Here is a 19,983-nt window from a genome sequence, read left to right as displayed (position 1 = left end):
GCGCCTTGATAGCTGATTCTGATTCTGCGCGTTGGTGGTCCACTGTCTGAACATGTGGATACTGCGAATCGTGGCTGATAACTCATTGGTACTCAGATGCAATTTCCTCCATTCGATGGGCCACGGAGAAGGAAAGGCATGAATTGCGTAGACTCATGGTTCGATTGTACGTCTTTCTTGCGAAGTGGGGTCTAAACGCGAGGGCCAAAGTTCTCTGAATGCAGACTCCCACATATATAAGATTAGTACCCGCGGCGCTGAAGTTCATTAAAGATATGCATGATTCATACCGTCTCTTTGTCCCAATAAATGCATGAGGATATCAGATTTCATGTTGGTTCCGCTTGCTCACGGGTTGTACCATTCCAAGGCATGACAGTGCATCATGATCCAGCGAGGTGATTGCAACGAAGACTGCTCAGGCTGGAGCCCTGCAGTTGAGATTGTGTGGAAATATCCCGTCTGTAAGTTGCCTCTGGATACTTTCGCAGAATTCCTGTGTACGAATATTGAGACAGTACACTGGCAGACTGAAACATGAGCGATGCCATGGCCGCAGTTGATGAGCAACAACGATTGAAGTATATAAAACGACTGACCTATAATATTGTCTAAGTCTGATTACAGTAGAATGATTACCCACCCTTTCCCCGCCCTTCCACCAAGTCACTAGTTAGGCCTCATCAGCATCATAATCCCCCGTGAACACAAGTGCCTCGGATATATAAACATATCGTCTCGCCACGGGGCTCCGTCCTGCGGGCAATAAACATTCAAGCAAGGAACCTTAAATATAATGTGGATGATGTTAAACTTGGGAATTCCAGGCAAGCACCACAGTAAGGCTGCGGATAACAGGTGCTTCGACCTACACACAGATTGGTTGAGATAATGCTATTTCGTGTTGTCGTGTTCTAGGCTGACTTCTAGAGACTTCTAGCAGGATTTGTTCGATTGTTGAACGGAAAAACCAACGAAGTTCCTGAGCTTGACAAATCCCGCCAGTTCACTTAATTATTAGTATATTAGTGATGACTAGGAGCATACGATGATGATATCCCCGACTCCCACGATTGGGGGAAGGGATGTAAACTTGCGTTAGACGTCGTTTCTGTCAAAGGCAATGTCGTGGGAAAACCGGCTATGTTGTTAAAACTTCGTATCAGCTTTGATCATGTTCGTTTCGTTTATTGGTTCTCCCATACTTTTCTGCCATTCATAGTACTCAATTCTCGGCCTGCGATTACTCGCATCACACTTATGCCTCTAGCGAGCGTCTCTTGGGTTCTGCGCGCTCGATGAGGTCTAATGACCTCCTTTTGACGATTGACCATGCTGTTGAACCATATATGATCCTGTCTACTATCCCGAATTGCGTCTACATATCCACTTAACTGCGACCTCTTTCTGCTCCTGGCTCCGGTCCGCGTTTGCCGTTGTGTTCGCGTCCCAACTTTTGTGTAAGTTGTGTTTCAATCATACACCGTGTTACTGTTACGTTTGATGGTTCAAATATTTGTATAATTGCTGTTGACGGGCAGGCGCTGGTGTTTGGACACGCGCATTTTGAATCTGAAAGATACAACCGTTGCATTCTCTTTAGCCGCTATTTCCCTCTCCCACTTGATCACATGTTGCTTATTGTACGGCTGTGTTGTAATGCGATGATCATCCATGGTTTTGAGTACTGTTCGCGTTGCGCGCTCCTTTTTTGAACTTACTCCGAGCAGGCAATGAACAAATACTCGGAGGGGCAGTGAAATTAGCGCTAAGCGCACGATATGCGTCGAGTTTTGTGCATGTGAGTCTTACATAATGCAAAAGTATCTGTATGTGACTCCGAGTCCTGAGTAAACCAGAGTCCGAGTCCATGTACGCCCATACATCCTTTATTATCGCGAACCAAACCATCTCTTACAGATCAGCGCATAGGGTAACCCGATCGAGCATTCATATCTCCCCCAATCAGACCGCTACCAGCACTTTGACCTAAGCACTCCGAGGTCACAATCGAGATGTGCGTGTTCACACAATAAGAATCGAGGAAATTCAGTCATTCTCGGTATCAGGAAGCAGACACCGCCATCGAGTCTTGGTGTGGGTGACAAGATCGGAGAAGGGGACTCTAGCCTCATGCTTAACGTGCTTCCCCCTGAATTATGTGACACAGCGTTCAAGCAGATTATAGACGAGGTTGATTGGAATGTTATGTATCACCGTGGTATGCCCCTTCCATCACCTCGTGTTGCCCGGGCTCTGACATGGTTGGGGGTTCAGGTGGTGAGGTACCGAGGCGCGTGGCAGTCGAGGGGGAGATATCAAATGATGGAAGGTACTTTCTCTCCTCGCCGCATTTTCGATGAGCTGATCCTGTTCAATTTCAGCTTCCCAATTTACCGACATCCGGCAGATGAGTCCCCTCCGCTTCGACGATTTTCCCCGACGGTAGCTACCATCCGAGAGCATGTGGAGAACGTTCTTGATCACCCCGTGAACCATGTCTTAATTCAACACTACCGTAGTGGTGCGGACTACATCTCAGAGCACTCTGACAAGACCATCGATGTCGTGCGTGGATCGAAGATAGTCAATGTCAGCCTCGGTGCTCAGCGAGTGATGACACTTCGTCTGAAACGAGATGGGGTGCAACAAACGGGTGACAGTGCCGTAACCCCACGGCCATCACAGAAAATTCCGCTGCCTCATAATTCAATGTTCGTCCTTGGTCTCGACACGAATGCGAAATGGTTGCACGCAATAAACCATGACAAACGTCCGATACATTTAAAGTCCGCAGAGGAACAATTCATGAATGGAGAGCGCATCAGTCTCACGTTCCGTTATATCGGCACATTTCTTTCCGGAGATGAATCACGTATATACGGCCAGGGGGCCAGGGGAAAGCTTTGTGAAGCGGGTCACGCAATTATTAGCGGCGGGGAGGAAGCTGCGAAACTCTTGGAAGCATTTGGTAAGGAGAACCAACAGAGCGATTTCAACTGGGAAGAAGCGTATGGAGAGGGTTCCGACGTCTTGCATTTTACTCCAAGGGAGTCATGAGACAACCAACATCGGTGTTAAAGTTATTTACTGATTAGATTAAATACCTGTAGTGAAGTACGAGCTACGTTATCATTGTTTCTGTTGTTCTTCATGTCTCCCGCCTAGCAACGACGGCGACACTTAGGTGACATTGGAAAACACAGATACACAACTCTCTCCCGTACCACCATTACTGTCACCAGCTTGGTTTGTTGCAGTCATTAGCTTCCCGCAGCGCAGGAAGCTGTCAGTATTTCTAGCAAAAGCTTTGCGCGTCCTTTCGTTCTCCAACGTCACTCTTTCATCCGTTCGAAGGTTGCAGCCGTTGGCTATCACTAAGGTCCGATTTGATTCCGTAAAGATCTGGTAAGCGGAAGCATTTTTGTTCAGTTTCCTTTTTGGGAGGGGCAAAATATTTAGTTCTTCAGGGCAGAGCGTGTTCGTTTTGTGCGCGCCTTCTTCCCACCTTTTGGTTCACCTATACGAAAGGCAAAGACACGAGGCTCTTAATCGTGGACTTGGAACACGAGGCTTGCCTGTTCCTTTTAGATCTCTTCGGTATATCGACCTTGGGGACTTTTATCTTAACCTCCCGCTCTGCATCTTGCTCTTCATCTTATTCGCATCCTTTCACTGGACATTCCATTTTCTAATATTCAACCAACCAGAAAAAAAATCATCCAACGCGACACCAACTTATATTCTGCTACGTTTTCACGAACTCGCTTATTATTTCATCTTTTGCATGATATTTTCATTTTATTAACGATATGTCACGACTGCAGCCCAGCATGTCTTCAGAATCTCCTCTAAGCGTATCTGCGCCCGGGGATTCCCCAAATAGAGGCTACGTCTCTGAACGCCCCTCTTCTTCTACTCATCCGAGAATATCAGAAGGTTCAGAAGGTTATCCCTCATGGCTTCCAAGGAGGCCTCCGCCGCCTGCACCAGCATCAACTTTCCACTCCTCCGTTGGAATGTTCGAGCCTCCCCCACCTGAGACGTTCTCGGGCGGTCGAAAGGCTACACCACGTTCTGTGCGTGTTGTGAGCCTCCAGGAAAATGCGCAGGCTAGCGCTAATCCGTATAATCGCCGGGATATCACAGACCAGACTTCGCAGAGTAATCCTCTACGTCCTCGAGTCTGGTCACGTGCTACGACTACTGGCTTGAGCGAAACTGTAGTGTTACCGGCAGTCAAAACACAGGAGCACTCTCAGCCACCAAAGTTTCGGTCAACTGGTCTTCACCCGGAACTCCTTCGGAACCCTTCTGCCCTAACTCGTCTTTACTTTTACTTGCTTCCTCTCATGACTTTCTACCACATTCCTCTGCAAACATTCTTCGACTTCAATGCTGTATTTATAATGTTGCAGTATGTTTATATCTTGTTCAAGGATCAATAGGCGCAGTCTCATTTTATCATTCCGCAGGATCGCCAGGTCTCCCAATCCTTCCGCACCAGGTGTGCCAGGTTCGGGCAAGAATTGGGCCCTCGGTGCTGCAGCGTATATAGCTTGTTGGCTGGCTTGGATTACTATGGTTCTTGTTCTATATGAACTTGTCTACTCCTTCTGGCGCCGATGGCGTGTCAGTGAGTACTATGTCTCAACAAATTATATCCGAGACTGAATAACGATATAGAGCGACCGCTCATCACGCCATTATATCTTTCTTCGGCTGCTTTCAACCTTGCTTCCATGACGTCATATACGAACTTCTGCTTCATGCAGTACATCCGCTTCTCGGCATTCTTTGGCGAAAATGGTAGTCTTCGCGATGGCATTGCGGAAACGTTCTGGTTTTATTCGCAGAACCTGCCCACTGTCGCGCTTCTACTACCTAGAGCGGGACTCTCCCTAGCTTTGCTACTCGCATTTACATCCGCCTCTCCTGATTATGTTGCTATGCTCGAAGCTGGCTTCATTCGTCGTGATGGAACTTACTTCAGTGCGTCTGATGGCACACTGACGGCTTACGCCCGTGGCGTTCTTATAGCCAATGCTGCTTGGACGGCGTGGCGGGTTCTTGTGCTACTCTTCAGCTGGTGAGCAATCACAGGCCAATATATTTCTTTTCTTCTGATTGAAAAAACAATATGAACAGGATTGGACTGTGGATTCTTAGTGGCCAGGCGTGCGCTGGACTCTGTGGGCCGCGCTTCAGATGGGAGGAAGAAGATCGCGAGAAGTCTCTGTCCAACTACAACGGTGACGGTGCCTCTGAAGCGGATGCTCTCCCGTGGCACTGGAAAATTTGTACGCGTCTACGTATCCAAGAAGCCTATGATTTCTGCTTGACGGTGAAGCCTCCTGTACGGTGGTCTGGTGCCGCAAAGAAGGATGAACCGGGACCGCTAGGCTTGGAAACCTCCCCACCGTTTGAAGTTGACCAAGTGCTTGCGGCTGTCGGTTTGTCTTCCGTGCCACCACTAGCAAGGCGCGGTGCGCTTTCAGAAGATCTTTTCGCTCTTCCGAGAGAGGTATCTGGTGAGGCGCCAGCACCTCCACCGGAGCTGTCCGAGATCATCCCCAAAGTTGTAAAGAGATCATCGAAGGATAAGGAGATGTCCGGTCCTTCGGCACCTCTCCTCAAGCTTCCGTATCCGTTCGCCGGGTATGGTGCTCAAGTGTCATCTAAAGATCAAATTCCTTTCCCGCCTTCCCCTGCTTCCACGAAGGAAAAGCGCATATCACCACCAACCAGCGGCTCAGAACGTCCAGCACAAGATGATGAAGAGGATGAAGAAGAAGTGGATGATGATGACGATGACGATGAAGAAGAGGAATCAGACGAAGAGGCCGAGGTCGAGGTCGAAAATAACAGCGAAGCTCCGCCACGTACCTCGGGTTCAATGTCCAGTCTTGGACAGCCGGTATCATCTCGTTACCCATTCCAAATTCGTCGTCCTGGCCGTGGAGGTTCAGTTTCTTCAACGACTGGTACACACTCGACTCCTAAGACACATCCATCAACGAATACTCGTTCAACGATGTCGCGAACGTCAACTTCTACACAATCCACTGGCAATCGTGATACCTCATCTGAATCTCCCCATTCGCATGGCATGAGCTCGGGGTTGTCCAGTCCTAGTTCTGGATATGGTAGCCCGATACCTATGCCACCTCGTCATCCCCAACCAGGCCGTGGTCGCGCTCGTGCAGGAACTGTTCCAGCGTTGTCGCCTCCCTCTCCGATCGTGTACACTGCTCCCACCAGAATTCGTGTCGATAGCGCCAATACCGACACTTTTGGTGGTGGCGGTTATGAATCCTTCCTTAGTGAGGAGGCTGACGATGACGATGAGGCAGAGGAGGATGGGGAGGAGGAACAGACAGAAGACCAGTATGATGAGCCTCAGATGATGGAACAGCCTGTGCCTGAAGGTCCCCACGAAGCTGCGGAAGGCGAGGATAGTGTTGGTCTCCTCGGAGTTGGTCCTCGCAGCCCGAAATCATCGATGGTCAGCAGCCGTCGCCGTCGTGGTCATCGCTCAGATTCTGGGCGTTCACAATCTGGACGTTCTCGATCTAATTCTCGATCTGCTTCTCAATCGGGTTCGTCGAGTTCTCGTGCTGGTTCAGCCGTTCGTTCGCGGACGCAGTCACTCATACACAGCATCGGAGCCGCCTCACGATCATCGTTGGATCTTGTCCAGTCCATACGCTCTCGTGCAAATTCGTCTATGGCTCGTCTTGAAGAGGATACGACGTATTCATCCGACTCTCGCTCACGTAGTGGGTCGGATGGAGTTCACAGCAGCAACGAGAATTATACTTTCGGAGTGAGGCCACCTATGGGGCAACGCTCTGGGTCACGTCTGAGAGAGACTTCCTCGAACCCCTCCATCTATACCCCCTCTATTTCTGCACCTTCAGAGGCAACTACCTCTCGTCTCACTGCTCGCCCTACTTCCCGTGAGCGAGAGGTCGAGCGATTAGATATTCCCGGGCGGCCGTATGGGGGACAAAGTGATGATAGCCGACCCGACATCAGTACCGCAGCTCAGTCGTTCATAACAGCGGCTGCTACATTAGAAGGCACCTCGGCGTCTAGTGAACCCCCAGCAAGTTGGCAAGAAGTGTCGCACATGGTTGACAGACCAGGCACTGAGTGGAGACCTGCATGAGCATTCCTCGTTTTCTCAGATTTTTTGCATGCTACTTATTTGACATCATCTATTCACATTCTTCCACATCATGACACGTAACTTGACAATTCTTCATTCCATAATTCAATATTCAACACTGGAGTTACATTTCACACCTATTCCCGCGCGAGACCGTTTACATAATTCTTCTACCGTTGATACTCCTGTTCTACCTAGCTCAATGACATCCTCATGGATTCGAAGTTTTCCATCTACAAGCCTGTTATGACTGTTTGACTTCAGGCGGAATACATATTCTGCGGAACTAAATGAAGAGCGTACTTGATGACAATGTGTATTAGCTGGGCGCTCAGCGCCTTAACAATGCTGCATGTCAAGTACGTAGCCCCATAGTTCACACCAACACCCCTAAAAGCTCGGGTAGATATGACATGGAACACATCTAACTCAGAAAAAATGTTTTTGAGGACTGTTGTGCAGGATTTTTTTTAAGCTTCACGAGCGGCACAAGGTAGGTCAAAGTAGACGTACCTCATTTCAATGGCATGCTGGCATCCAAGGTTGTGATCCGTGTCGAGGGGATGATCCCGGGATCAACGTTAATAAGCGTGTTAGTCAGATAAGCATAATTAGCGTTCGAATTGGAAAGATTATGCAGTGCCTGCATACGTGTATCACTGTACTCAACAAGGCGCTGAGTGGGCGACGAGGAAACTTATTCTCGAGAGAAGTGGACAATTTCCCCCCCAGAGCTAAGCGCTAGCGATACTACATCCAAATGGTATCGGTCGATGCAATATTATGAATAGTCGTCAGATTGACAAGGAAGCAAATAAACCGTAGTGTTACAATTATGGGCGACGACTGTACAAATATGCAGGAGATGAACCGCCAACCTCTGCATATCCAAAAAGAGGATAATGAGATCAAAAATTAGGAAAGCAACGAAGAAACTGGAAGAGTGCGCACGTTCTACCATCACATCGATCGTATCTAGATAGGAGTAATTTCAGAAACAAACAAATATATGACAGAGGAAAAAGGCTCACCATTGTCCTCCATTTCGAGGCTTGCAGGCGTATCATCGTCGTTGATTCTCGATCCGTCGTACAAAAATCTGATTAAAGGTTGCTCAGCAAATTGGGAACCAACACAGTTTATGCCACCCATAAAAATCCACCTGCCCAATAAGTGGAAATTTTACTCACCGAATGCTGCCCACATCCTTACCGACTTTAGTAGCATAAGCGCCTTGAAGCTTGCTCAACTTGGTGTTGCTCTTGATTTTGAAAAAAACCTCGTCTCCAGTTGAGCTTACAACCTGGGGGAGAAGATCAGACTTGCGATCCGTTGTAAGATGGGAAGTCGCGTCAATCGATGCGATGCCATCGATTTTCGTACCTTGACATTAATTGGCGCGTTGTCCTCAAGCTTAAAGCCTTCTTGTCCTTGAGAACCTTGCTGCAGCTCTTCAGCCATGGTAGCGAGTAAAGATTGTACAAATAACGTGAATAAAGATCAGGAAACGCGGATAACGTGGGTAAGATAAACTCGGTGAGGAAGTGACGAAGACAAGGAGAAACTTGTGTGGACGGGACGGCGAGCAGAGATTGTCGGTGTTTGTACTGCTTCTTTTACCTAATCCGCACTCAGATCCTCAACTCCCCGTAGATGTGAAAGCAATCCAGTCTATGTATTCAGAATATGTATAAAGTAAAAGGTTCAACTGTAAACCAAATCAATGTAAAAATTATATGTGAAGATATGTAACAATTAACCGAGAACTGCGAATGAAATGCTGACGATGATAAAGAATTTGAAGAACAAATGTCGATCTTGCAAGGGCCAAAAGGGATGTAACAAGTGTGATCCCTGTTTGAGCTCGGAATGACTTAAATTCGGCGACAGGCTATACATCCTTCTTCTTCCCTTTATCTTTCTTACCGGCTCTGCTAAGCAGTTTCCGTGCACGACTGTATTCCTCATCTTCGTCACTCGAGTCTTGCCATATAACAGGTTCGCTGGATTCATCATGATTGTCACAGTCCTTCTTCGTTGAGCTCCAGGGGTAACGGCCATGAGCCTCATCATCTTCCAGGGCAGGCGGAGTAGGAGAGAATGTCGGCTGGAGAGATACCCGAACACTCTTTCGTCTTGTCGGTGTTTCAGTGGAGGATGACTCGGTATCATGTGGCGGAGCCGGGGGAGTTGACCCCCCCTCGATAGGACTTTCCTCTGCCGTTCTATATGATGACATTGATATCATCGAAACTGAATCTCTTATCGAGATATCATTCAGTTCATTAGCCTGCCCGGGCCGGGCTGGTCTCGGAGTGCGCTCCTCGGGTGCATCCCGCTCTGGTGTCCGTCCACGAGGTTTACTATCCTCAGCGCTTACATCAGCTCCTCGCTTTCGTATCTCTGATAATAGAGCTGGGCTGGGTGATGGTGTACGGCTGGAATTTCGAAGAGCTGAACGAAGAGGTGACACAGCCGGTCGGGAGGTCTTTCTGGATTCGCTTCCAGGAACTGCAGCTGACTTGTGACTCCCCTTTCCTATAGACGGGCGACGAGGTGGGGTTTCGTGTTTGGGTCTCGCTGTTCCTTGTGCGCCCGGAACAACCGGGAAGGACTGAGATGCAGAAAAAACTGACCCCGGTGCACGGGGAATGTCCAATGATCCTGAGCGGACAGGAAGCCGATCATGGGAAGGTTTGGAGGACCACGTTGGGTTGGTAGGCACACCTGGTATAGGGGCACGCGGGACCTCAAGTTTAGTAGTACTTGGAGATGGACTCGACGAGCCTGTAACTGTAGCACCCCGGGTGTTGCGATTCTGTCGTGCGACATCCTCGACGATGCTCATAAGGCTCACACTAGTGCTCCCTTTCGCTGGGAGAGGAGGATGTATGGTCACTGCTTTGGGTGTGCGCTTGGATCTTGATCTCGCAGTTCCAGGAGAGTCCCCCGGATGTTGAGGTGCTGCACCGTATGTGAGGGAGGCTGACCGTCGTGGATAACCTTCACGAGGCGCTTCCCCATTGCCACTGTCAAGATTCCCGGAGAGGTCTGTACTTGCTCTGCGATGTTGTGGCTTGACTGCTACCTGATTTGGGGCCGACCTTACGCTACTTCGCATTGAGAGTGAGGATGCACGTGAAAGATCGAGTGGTTGAGCCTGAGGACTGGAGGTTGGGGTTATCTGCCGCTTTACAGACGGACGTCGGTTAACAACCTCCGACTGACTCCGAGATGGGAGGCCTGCAGGAGTTGAATTGTTTGCGTCAAGCTCGCCGTCTGTATACCCGCCGTCCCCGCCCTTTAGCTCCGCAACTGACTTCTTCTTTTTCCGCCTGACGCTTGTGCGTGGACTTGCAGAAGGGGGTCCGTCAGTCTGCCATCCACTAGATGATGCGAGAGCGGTCGTCTGTGACCGGCCCTTGCGCAACTTCGCACCTCTTGAAGGTAGAGGGGGCTTGCGAATTGTCTCAGGCTCAGACTCTGAGCTGTCTTGAGATCTGGAAGCCTTCAAGTTTGCATCTGTTCGCGTAGACCAGCCCTTCTTCCCTTTGTTGCTTGTACTGGCATCCGGGGACTCTGTAGCACCACTCCACTCTACCCGAGTTTGATCCTTGTGCGAGATCTTGAATAAACCGCGCAGAGAGCCGAAGAAACTCATGGATGGCATACGCTCCCGCTGTTTACCGTTACGCTTGGGTGTGTGCTCAACAGCATCTGGAGATACTTCGTGATGCAGAGAGAAGCGTGTGGATTGACTGAATGGATCGTTCTCGACGACCTCTAAGGGACCTTGAGTCTCCTCCTCTTCACTGCTATCGTCCGCACCGCGAGCGCTGTCAGGGGATGGGAAGTAGGAGTTTGTTACGACAGCAGGCCCCTCACTGTACTCATTTTCGTCTATCTCGGTTATGCGCCTGGATAATGGACGGCGGATCTGTTGTGCACTACTACCAAGTAGGAGGGGGCGGGTCTCGAGGTCTGTTGAACTCCCAGGTAAAGGGGCCCTGAGAGGGGATGGAGAACGGACACCAGTTGGCATAGTAAGTTCTGAGATGGCATGTGCAGGAGGAATGCTGATTGTCACGTCTTCATGGCCACTGGAGCTAGGATGATCAGGAATCGCGCCTTCTTGGCTAGCTCCACGAGAGGGCCCATCGTGTTGTTGTGAAGCACTTTGAGAAGGTGTGAGGGAGGAAATGTCGGAGGAGTAGGATATTGGGCCCTGTGTAACACGAGAAGGCAGCGTGAGAGGCTTTTGTTTGGGAGTAATGGACGTGGAGGGTGGATGCGAATTCGATGGAAATGACGCCAAAAGTGGTTCTGGTTCTGGATACGCGTGCATCATGCTTGTGAATAGGTGATCTGAGACAATAAAACAATATGGAAACACACCTTGAACATCTGAACTTGAAGCATTAAGAGTCTGTAAGGCCCGGAGACCTTCCTTGCCCATTTCGCCCCAAGTCCACCCACAATCAACAAGAGCCCGACAGCGAGCACCGAGACCTTCTCTAGCTATGCTGACCCGAAGTGCCTCTAACTCCAGCTCTTTAGTAGCCAAATGAGCCTCACATGCGCGTAACTCCTCTTGAGTTTGCAGAAGTTTGGTATTCGAAGAGCCGTGTAATGTAGAATTGGTAGAAGGGAGAGATATAAATGAGGTAGAACCAGACGGTAAATTAAGTGATGAGCGAGCATCCCGTGTGGTCTTGGAGGATTTGGAAACTTTGATTAGCCGAGTTACCCTGAAATGAAGATTAACGGAGAGCTAGAAAGAAAGAGTTGGGACGGACAGAATTTCCCTATCACGGAGAATAGCTGCTATGTCTTGCTCGAGTTTTATCAAGTGAGCAAGTTGATCGCGCCAATTCTCAACTGCCTTATTGTAAAGCTGAAGAGCATCGTCCGCACCGGAGAGGATATCAACGATGGTGGCAATAGTTTGTGCCAGAGAGACCGAAGAACTACTAGGTATAGCCGAAGGTGAGGCAGCTGCGAATGCAGAAAGAGAGGCTAGAGCAGCATGTGATATGGGGAAAAGAGCGGATAGATGTTTCGTATACTCCTTTTCGTGTGCTATGAGGTTGGACAGGAGACGAGAGTCTGGAGGACGGTGGACCATCAGTTAAAGACACGACAACGTATGATCGATTAGGTCGTGCTTGATGACGAGGAAGTGTTGCAGTGCACTGCGGTCAACGGTGAGATGGATAACAATATTTCCAACGAGGAGCAAGCGAGGCCAAACGTGACCACCGGTAGTAGCCTGCAGACAAGTCGCAAACACTTACATAACATCTCAGACGTAGTAAAGACTGGTTACGAGTCTAACTTAACCACTTGGCACTGGATAACAACTTCAATATGGTTGGCCGCAGCTACTACTTACCTACTACTGTTTAAGCAGTTTTTCTAAGGATGGCTTCCTCCGCTGCTCATCCCATCCTTCTAAATACGAGATTTGGTAGAAGGACCACTACAACTTTCTCAAAGAAAAGGTTACATGCTACGAAGTTGCTACAGTCCGGACTGGGTACCCTCTTGGACGGACAGCAACTAAATTGCCGCGAGGATGTGATAAGGTCCCCAGTAGGTACTGTGCCCCTCGGATGATAGCATTGTTTGATCAATCACCATACCTTCTCACTAATATTGTATGCTAGATGCACGACGCACTCAAGACGGCGCTCGCGTATCACTCAAATGTATAGACGTATCGTGACACTCTTACGAGATAGAAATTGGTCGCTTTTTCAGTAGCTTACCTCTCATCCAAGATCCAGCCAACCATTGCGTGCCAATTTACGCCTGCGGGCACCCGCTGACAATTATCTTGACATGTCGTCACTTCGATATGCTACAGATCCCTATTTTGATACCGTTGGAGAAGTTGTAGACTGCATCATCAGCTTTGCGAGGTATGATCTTTATTGACCGACTCGTGATCTTGTCATTTATCTATTTATTTCTTCTGAAGGGGCTGCTTCATGTACCGATATCATGTTGCTCACCGGTACGTATCCTGATTACTCGAGTAACTTATCTTATGACCTGAGCATAGGGACTGCATGCGGTTAAACCTACTAATAGATGACTGCATGCTCATAGACACGTGGCATCCTAGCGATCCATAATGATATGTCGAAGGACTTCAAATCTGTGGCCAGGCATTGTGCACGCATGCAGTCCCCACCACGATACCATTACATAGACTTTGGTATCTCCCGCAAATATGATGCATCCTGGAAACCCCCATATATGGTGGGAATAAATGAGTTTCTGAGTTCGTGGAAGACTACACCAAACCTTGGAACCCTTTCCCAACTGATATTTGGTCTTGGGTATATATGCCATCCAAGACATTTTTCAACGTAAGGTGCGATTGTAGCATTTCATTTTTCACACTCTGATTTGGACGTAACAGTGTTTACTCAGGCGTGGAATTCCTGACTGGCCTAGTATCGGACATGATGCACTCGGATCCAGCACAACGTCCGAACATGGACGATATTTTTTCTCGACTCCAGATTCTACGTCAGGTCCTCAGGAAATTGAAGTTACGTTCCCAGGTGGCCCACAACGGCGAGATATCCCTATAACATACAGGCATGTCAAATAACTATTGGCTATACCGTATACTTCTGGCGGATAAAAGGATTGGTTGAATGCATGAGATACGTCTGACCAGGTCCATGACGGTACCTGAATAAGTATCCACCTATCGAAGGTAGACCTCGTGGAGAAGGGCCATCAGCGAGGTCAGCCACTCTAAGGCCTCCCAGCTTGGTACGCCTTGAACCGGAGACATGTAGGTTCTAACAAGGTTTTACATAACTCAGATTCGTATCATCATCCATGCCTTATCTAGCCCGGCATCTATTCTAGGTTGTGCTTCTATTTAGTGCGGGGCTTTACCCATCACGCGGGCTGTCCATAATCGAACACGTATCCTACTCCCACCATCGATGCACCTCGCGTCTCTATTGATAGTACCTGCAGGAATAGTCGCCCTTATTCTCATACTGCGTGCAATATATAAATGTATCACCGGTCACCGGCACCCACCCTTATTGGTCGTTGCAACAGCTCACGTGCAAGACATCACGCTACAGGCCTTCAAGCTTCAAGCTTCAACGTTCCTGCAAAGTATCTTCGAATTTCTCCGTTTCCCACATTCTATCAGACACTTCATCCAAGTGATCGTTTGCTTGCTCCAGGACTGTGATCCATGTCACTGGGTGTATGTGCGTGTATATGCATGTCTGTATCTCGTTCGGTTCTTAGCAAGGGCTCCAACAGAATTATCACAGTCGATGCCTCATCAGTAGTTTGATATGTATGCTTGAGGCCTTCTGACATTTTCTTATTCTCCACTCATCACTGAGCAGATCCCATATCCTTGTCATCATCTCACTCGCGAGAGAGACGTACAGTCGAGCCATGAGTCTGCGCGATTCATTCATTTCATTCTCCGTAGCCCATCGCATGGAGGAAATTGCATCTGAGCATCCATGAGTTATCAGCCATCTGGCTTCACGCTTCGCAGTCACTTCATCGTCTATATATTCAGACAGTGAAACTCCACAAACGCGCAAATGTCAGGGCGCTTTCACTGATTTTCGTTAACTTGTATTTGAAAATTGGCTATCAACGACCAGTTTGGTTACTGGACGTTCCGGATAATTTCCCCTTACCACTTGGTTCAAGCGCGGGTGCTTCGTTCCAGTAGTGATACGACAAGAAATAGCTTTTCCTAGACCTACTTCGAAACACTATATATGTTAAATAAATATCAATACGGATCCTCGATCAAATTTCTCCTCCCTGCAGACTACTCGGCAACTATTCCCTACACAGTACTGCTAGTTGATACATATACATGCTCCTGGAAAACAATCGAATTCATGCTAGTTTCTGCATCGGAGTATGCCACGAGTTCCGCGCTGCATTCTCGAACGCTAAGGATGAGGCGTGGTCCTAGTACAAACATCTGCATGACCAATAAAATTTGAAGAGAAGCAAGGAGTATTTGAGCTCCAATGGAATTCGAATCCTATAGAACTGATGAGCAGTGGTTACACACAGATGTTGGCGACAGGTCGGCGCACCGCGATTTCTGGAGAGAGATAAGCAAGCTGGATGCAAGAGACACCAACAAAGCTAACATGTGCGGAACGTGAGCAGAAAAATATAACTGCGTTCCCATTACGAGCTCACCTTGCAAAATAAAGAACGTGAGATTGTATCAGTACTCTGAAACAGTCCCCGATGGTCGATCCTGTCGATGGGCCGAGTTGTCGCAGTTCACGGAAGTGTTTCACAGCAACCCAAACTGAAAGACACAATGCGAGGACCTCCCAAACAGTGTTGAGCATCCAAATGATCGAAATAAAAAGCTGGTCGTTCTCTCCATATACATAACCGCACATATATATGCCAGAGAGTATGAACTCATCTGGTGTTTGTCCAATGAGCCATGTTCTTCAAGTCGACAAGTAAAGCTTACCCAGTACAGTATCGTTGAGTCCTATTGCTGCCATTACTCCGCAGGCGATGTTTACAGCCAGGAAAATAATAACAAGGAACATAAGCATCATTCTAGATCCCTGATACATGGCATGCAACCGAGCAATCATGATGACTTGCATCGTGTGTCAGTCAGGTCAATATCAGAGGTATTGCACCTGAGTAACTTACCGCCCAACATAGCAGTCAAGGCCACATTTGTCCCACTTACTGCGGAGTACGTGATAGTGCCTGAAACTCCCAATTAGTGAACGCCCTCGCACTAGTATCAAAGACTTCGACTTACACCTATCGAGTCATTATGTTGCGCCAAGTTCGATGGTTGGAATCTCACTCACCCCTACATATGAGCGTATTGATTGAATGGGAATGAGATGATTGCATAACACTTACTGCATCTGTCAGCGATACCGATGGCACATATTCTGTGTCCCACCGGTCAGAAAAATGGAACACAGCGCATATGAGACATACCCAGAAGATGGACACTAATTGTCAGAGATGAGCTATCAGCACAGTGCAAAGTTGTTGATCTCGACACATACACAGAATATGGTATTCCAATATAGCGTATCTAGAACATTTTGGAGTTAGCACAAGTTGCCCACCACGCTGAAGCACAACAAGAGTACGAACAATCAAATACAGCACGGTCATGAGAGACCAGCGTTGTCTCTGTTGCGAATTCATTACATTCTCTTGTTTTCTTCTGATACGGGACTCTTATCACTCACCCAGATGAGTTCAATCTATGGCGCCATTCTTAGCGAGTTAGCTGCTCTGGCGATAACATCGACGTACCTCTTGTCCGAATGTTAGGACTGGAAATATCATGAGAATATCAGCGACTTTTGAACACTGTCCTGCTCACCCCAATCGTATACCACCACGACGCCCACGGCAACTGCGAAACCACAACTCAACTTTAGATCTGGACACCTTGATGCGACAAACCTGTCCAATAGCTGACAAAAATATCCAAATTGATATACTGCCACCAACTGGGATCATTTGAGACGTAGGTCATGTTCGAGGGATAGTTGAGGGAGTGGGGAATGTCAGTAGGGTATGACGATAGCGTTCGTGCTAGATATACAACCGTTTGGCAGTCCTTGTATCACCAAAATCAGCATGATGGCGATGGAAATTTGGTCACGCCTCAAGACACTTGATCAGGTGAAGCGGTGCGAAATCAAACAAAAAGCTGGCAGTGGTAATCAAAGTAGATTTTGATTTCCAAAACAGTATTTCGCACGGGACTACTTCAACACCAGGAAAGTTCCAGTCATTTGTGATGACGGCAACTTATCTCCAACGCGATTTTTTGCTGTGAGCTTGCAAAAATTGAAGGATTTCCTATGAAATCATGTAGTCATCGATCTAACACAGGTCGAAGTGTGATATGAGTGAAACAAGTATTTACACACTCTTCAGCATCGCTGGCTGAGCCCGAGGCATAACAGCCCTCCGATTACTCTCATGGAACGAGAGTCATTCTGTGGAACTCAGACAAGAAACCGTGACAGAGTGGGTCAAATATATCTCACCTTGTCCGTCGCCTGGTGCGCTCGAATCATTGGGTTATCATGGTTATATCAAAACGATAAACAAAGAGATGGTAAGCATAGAGCAAATTCGATACAAAGCGCACTTGATGTCATGGTGATGACGATGTATTGTACTGTCAGATAAATCCTGATCCATGATTGATGGATGTTGAATACCTTATACGACACCATGGGCGGAAATTGCACACGGGAGACAATAAGCCTGCAACAGGCCAGAAGGCTCATCTCGATGGCATTGTGTTTCAGTAACCATCTATCCTGTAAGAGTGAGACCCGTCGTTCCCATTTAGGTCCATCCTGTGTTGGCACACAGATCAGTGCCATCGAGTGTTAAATGCATGAAAGTTATGATATAGTTACCCGTGACAACACCAAATTACGGCGACGAATTAAGGCTTTCGAATTGCTATTGACGAAGAAACGGAAATGAGGGTCGAAGTTGAAAGGTGCTTTGACGGTGGTGGGATGTGTTGTTGTTATAAGTACAAAATGGTCATTGGTCGCGGTGCTTTGCAAAACAAGTGGGAACGTACACGCAAATGTTCCCTGTCATAGCGATGCGAGGCCATCGATGCGGTTTGCACATAACTGCTACCACAGCGATCGATGAGGAACCATCAGATCCAACGGGTCTTTTAAGGAGTAGAAGCGAGCTACACACACCACTGGCCGTTCTTATAGGCCTTGGACGAAGTTTAGGCAAAAGAGCCCATCAGATAGACCTTCACGCGGAAGTTACATTCGCGGACCTAACCTAATTATAAGGATTTGTGAACGGTGGGTCTGGCACCAAAACGAGAAGAGCTTTGACTCACGAATGGCACGCAATACATGAGCTCAGTTTTTGGCAGCTTCGATATGCACGTAAGACACTGCTGGAATTCAAAATTCAAAAATACCTACCTACATATTTGGTGCGTCGGACGCGCCCCTGCAAGCGTCACCCCCTCACCCTATTTACCGGACTTTTGCACGCATGGTGCATCCACAAAACTGCCATAGTACTAGGTGCGCACCTGATAGCGCGCCACCCTAGGGTGGCCCACCATTTCTGACTTAGAATATTAGGCACCTAGGCACCTAAGATCGGGCATAAAGCCCTAAAATGAACATATACACAGTAAACGAGACAGAAAAGACATACGCACCGTTTAAAGATACATTCGAATTTCGAAAGCAACACAAATCGTGCCTTCAATGCAAAGATAGCTTGAAGTCGTGCAGAGCGGCGAGCAACGGAGTCCAAAAATCACATGATGCACTGATTGAGGGCCTTAGGATTTTTTGCCGCATCGTACCGCATCAGTACCGCACCCTACTTAATAGTGTGTCTTATATCCCTCGGTAATATCTCTATGTCGTCCATACAGGCCATGAATATGATTCTTGATTCAAAAATGTATCTCGCGCCTCATGTGCTTGTGGGCAGAGTTGGCTGTGATGCTCCACAGATGGCATGGGCCAGAACTGGTATGTCTTCACGTCCTGCCGCTCTCTGTGTGTGCATACTTGACATGCGATCTTACTGAAACGCCCCGCCCTATAGGAACACGTTCAACATTGGCTTCCAATTTCGTGCCAAGGGCCTGACGACGGTATTGGATTCGACGTCTGAGAAATTCCTCTTCGGCCAGGTGATGCGCCAGTCCCAACAACCCAATCAGGGCAGTAACGCTACCATCTATCTCGACTTTGCCTCCCTCGGGCGCCTGAAGTGTGGTCCTATCTATTTGGTCCGACGGGCGCACCCCTGTAAACGTCACCCCGTCACCCCAGCCGCAAATGGAAGTCCATCACGTAAGTGGCTGTCCGTCACCCCACCTTTTTTTTTCCCATCCGCCATTTTTTGCCCTTGGCGCTGTCAGCGTCACCCCTTCTTTTTCCCATGAGGTGTCGTAAGTGGCTGTCCGTCACCCTCGCTTCTTTTCCCATCCGCCAATATGTCCTCTTGGCACTGTCCTTGGTGCTACAAGCGTCACCCCGTCACCCTCGCTTATTTAGACCCATAGGCGTCACCCCGTCACCCTCCCTTATTTAGATCTATAGGCGTCACCCCGTCACCCTCGCTTATCCAGTATCTTGGGCATCACCCTCCCTTATTTAGATCCATAGGCGTCACCCTCCCTTATCCAGGCGTCACCCCGTCACCCTCCCTTATTTAGATCCATAGGCGCCATGCGTCACCCCATCACCCTCCCTTATTTAGACCCATAGGCGCCAGGCGTCACCCCGTCACCCTCCCTTATTTAGACCCATAGGCGCCAGGCGTCACCCCATCACCCTCATTTAGATCCATAGGCGTCACCCCGTCACCTTTGCTTATCCAGGCGTCACCCCGTCACCCTGTCCGAGTTGCTTCTGGATGTGTCATCCCGTCACCCTTGCTGATTTAGACTTTAAGGCATCACCCCATCACTCTCACCTATTTATAATCAGGCGTCAACCCGTCACCCTTACTTATTTAGACTTTCAGGCATCGCCCTGTCCGAGTTGCTTGTGATGGACGATTATGTAAATTCCCAGCAGCTGTTTTGCGAGCTCGTTCTGTGAGGGCACTCTTTCCACTTGTATATTTATGAATCTTAGTATTAAAACCCGCAGCTTTAATGGCTCGGGTGACAGCAGGATCGTTTCACAACTTGCCTTCTTCTTGCTATCGGCACTTTGAAGAAGATGATCGAGGCCGTGAATGCTTCTTACATCACCATCGACTTT

The 19,983-nt window shown here is 48.3% G+C and overlaps 7 protein-coding genes across 7 annotated transcripts; 4 read left to right on the top strand and 3 right to left on the bottom strand.

The window, feature by feature from the left end:
• The first annotated feature begins 2,022 nt into the window (after nucleotides 1–2,022).
• Nucleotides 2,023–3,237, top strand: F5147DRAFT_66826 (uncharacterized protein). The gene is made up of 3 exons (XM_041435339.1): nucleotides 2,023–2,221; nucleotides 2,278–2,332; nucleotides 2,385–3,237. The coding sequence occupies exons 1-3, from the start codon at nucleotides 2,134–2,136 to the stop codon at nucleotides 3,058–3,060; spliced, it is 819 nt and encodes a 272-aa protein (XP_041285177.1). The 5' UTR covers nucleotides 2,023–2,133; the 3' UTR covers nucleotides 3,061–3,237.
• Nucleotides 3,238–3,503: 266 nt separating this feature from the next.
• Nucleotides 3,504–7,301, top strand: F5147DRAFT_66834 (uncharacterized protein). The gene is made up of 4 exons (XM_041435345.1): nucleotides 3,504–4,417; nucleotides 4,476–4,636; nucleotides 4,687–5,089; nucleotides 5,149–7,301. Exons 1-4 carry the CDS (start codon nucleotides 3,813–3,815, stop codon nucleotides 7,169–7,171), a joined length of 3,192 nt encoding a protein of 1,063 aa, XP_041285176.1. The 5' UTR covers nucleotides 3,504–3,812; the 3' UTR covers nucleotides 7,172–7,301.
• Nucleotides 7,302–7,952: 651 nt separating this feature from the next.
• On the bottom strand, nucleotides 7,953–8,632 carry F5147DRAFT_588129 (ubiquitin-related domain-containing protein; the record flags this gene model as incomplete). The annotated part of the gene is made up of 4 exons (XM_041432064.1): nucleotides 7,953–8,146; nucleotides 8,203–8,270; nucleotides 8,362–8,474; nucleotides 8,555–8,632. The coding sequence occupies 4 exons, from the start codon at nucleotides 8,630–8,632 to the stop codon at nucleotides 7,953–7,955; spliced, it is 453 nt and encodes a 150-aa protein (XP_041285175.1).
• A 200-nt stretch (nucleotides 8,633–8,832) lies between these two features.
• F5147DRAFT_621161 (uncharacterized protein) lies at nucleotides 8,833–12,441 on the bottom strand. The gene is made up of 3 exons (XM_041432620.1): nucleotides 11,968–12,441; nucleotides 11,567–11,919; nucleotides 8,833–11,494 (listed from the first exon to the last, which is right to left on the bottom strand). Exons 1-3 carry the CDS (start codon nucleotides 12,294–12,296, stop codon nucleotides 9,063–9,065), a joined length of 3,114 nt encoding a protein of 1,037 aa, XP_041285174.1. The 5' UTR covers nucleotides 12,297–12,441; the 3' UTR covers nucleotides 8,833–9,062.
• Nucleotides 12,442–12,830: 389 nt separating this feature from the next.
• F5147DRAFT_748530 (uncharacterized protein) lies at nucleotides 12,831–13,773 on the top strand (the record flags this gene model as incomplete). The annotated part of the gene is made up of 5 exons (XM_041440081.1): nucleotides 12,831–12,887; nucleotides 12,909–13,014; nucleotides 13,299–13,435; nucleotides 13,459–13,550; nucleotides 13,599–13,773. The coding sequence occupies 5 exons, from the start codon at nucleotides 12,831–12,833 to the stop codon at nucleotides 13,771–13,773; spliced, it is 567 nt and encodes a 188-aa protein (XP_041285173.1).
• A 1,250-nt stretch (nucleotides 13,774–15,023) lies between these two features.
• Nucleotides 15,024–16,727, bottom strand: F5147DRAFT_841434 (uncharacterized protein; the record flags this gene model as incomplete). Its single annotated transcript, XM_041444377.1, has 13 exons — nucleotides 15,024–15,227; nucleotides 15,283–15,334; nucleotides 15,392–15,629; nucleotides 15,681–15,815; nucleotides 15,872–15,931; nucleotides 16,094–16,125; nucleotides 16,175–16,188; nucleotides 16,246–16,274; nucleotides 16,333–16,375; nucleotides 16,435–16,449; nucleotides 16,502–16,521; nucleotides 16,572–16,604; nucleotides 16,655–16,727. The coding sequence occupies 13 exons, from the start codon at nucleotides 16,725–16,727 to the stop codon at nucleotides 15,024–15,026; spliced, it is 948 nt and encodes a 315-aa protein (XP_041285172.1).
• Nucleotides 16,728–18,342: 1,615 nt separating this feature from the next.
• F5147DRAFT_790752 (uncharacterized protein) lies at nucleotides 18,343–19,430 on the top strand (the record flags this gene model as incomplete). Its single annotated transcript, XM_041443054.1, has 4 exons — nucleotides 18,343–18,593; nucleotides 18,720–18,738; nucleotides 18,815–19,065; nucleotides 19,315–19,430. Exons 1-4 carry the CDS (start codon nucleotides 18,374–18,376, stop codon nucleotides 19,428–19,430), a joined length of 606 nt encoding a protein of 201 aa, XP_041285171.1. The 5' UTR covers nucleotides 18,343–18,373.
• Between the last annotated feature and the right edge of the window lie 553 nt (nucleotides 19,431–19,983).

This window comes from Suillus discolor (genome assembly GCF_016758755.1).
Source record: "Suillus discolor strain FC423 chromosome Unknown F5147scaffold_133, whole genome shotgun sequence".
In the NCBI taxonomy this organism is placed as follows: Eukaryota; Fungi; Basidiomycota; class Agaricomycetes; order Boletales; family Suillaceae; genus Suillus; species Suillus discolor.
Note: the sequence above shows the minus strand (reverse complement) of the source record. Positions and strands in the feature narration are given on the sequence as shown.

What these genes read in the sequence shown, in the direction of transcription:
- F5147DRAFT_66826 (XM_041435339.1), top strand. Translation starts at nt 2,134, where the DNA reads ATGCTTAACGTGCTTCCCCCTGAATTATGTGACACAGCGTTCAAGCAG. An exon ending in GAATGTTATGTATCACCGTG is followed by an intron (nt 2,222 to 2,277) that starts GTATGCCCCTTC and finishes TTGGGGGTTCAG; the next exon opens with GTGGTGAGGTACCGAGGCGC. An exon ending in GAGATATCAAATGATGGAAG is followed by an intron (nt 2,333 to 2,384) that starts GTACTTTCTCTC and finishes GTTCAATTTCAG; the next exon opens with CTTCCCAATTTACCGACATC.
- F5147DRAFT_66834 (XM_041435345.1), top strand. Translation starts at nt 3,813, where the DNA reads ATGTCACGACTGCAGCCCAGCATGTCTTCAGAATCTCCTCTAAGCGTA. An exon ending in GCTGTATTTATAATGTTGCA is followed by an intron (nt 4,418 to 4,475) that starts GTATGTTTATAT and finishes ATCATTCCGCAG; the next exon opens with GATCGCCAGGTCTCCCAATC. An exon ending in CTGGCGCCGATGGCGTGTCA is followed by an intron (nt 4,637 to 4,686) that starts GTGAGTACTATG and finishes ATAACGATATAG; the next exon opens with AGCGACCGCTCATCACGCCA.
- F5147DRAFT_621161 (XM_041432620.1), bottom strand. Translation starts at nt 12,296, where the DNA reads ATGGTCCACCGTCCTCCAGACTCTCGTCTCCTGTCCAACCTCATAGCA. An exon ending in CTCCGTGATAGGGAAATTCT is followed by an intron (nt 11,920 to 11,967) that starts GTCCGTCCCAAC and finishes TCTTCATTTCAG; the next exon opens with GGTAACTCGGCTAATCAAAG. An exon ending in TTCAAGTTCAGATGTTCAAG is followed by an intron (nt 11,495 to 11,566) that starts GTGTGTTTCCAT and finishes ATCCAGAACCAG; the next exon opens with AACCACTTTTGGCGTCATTT.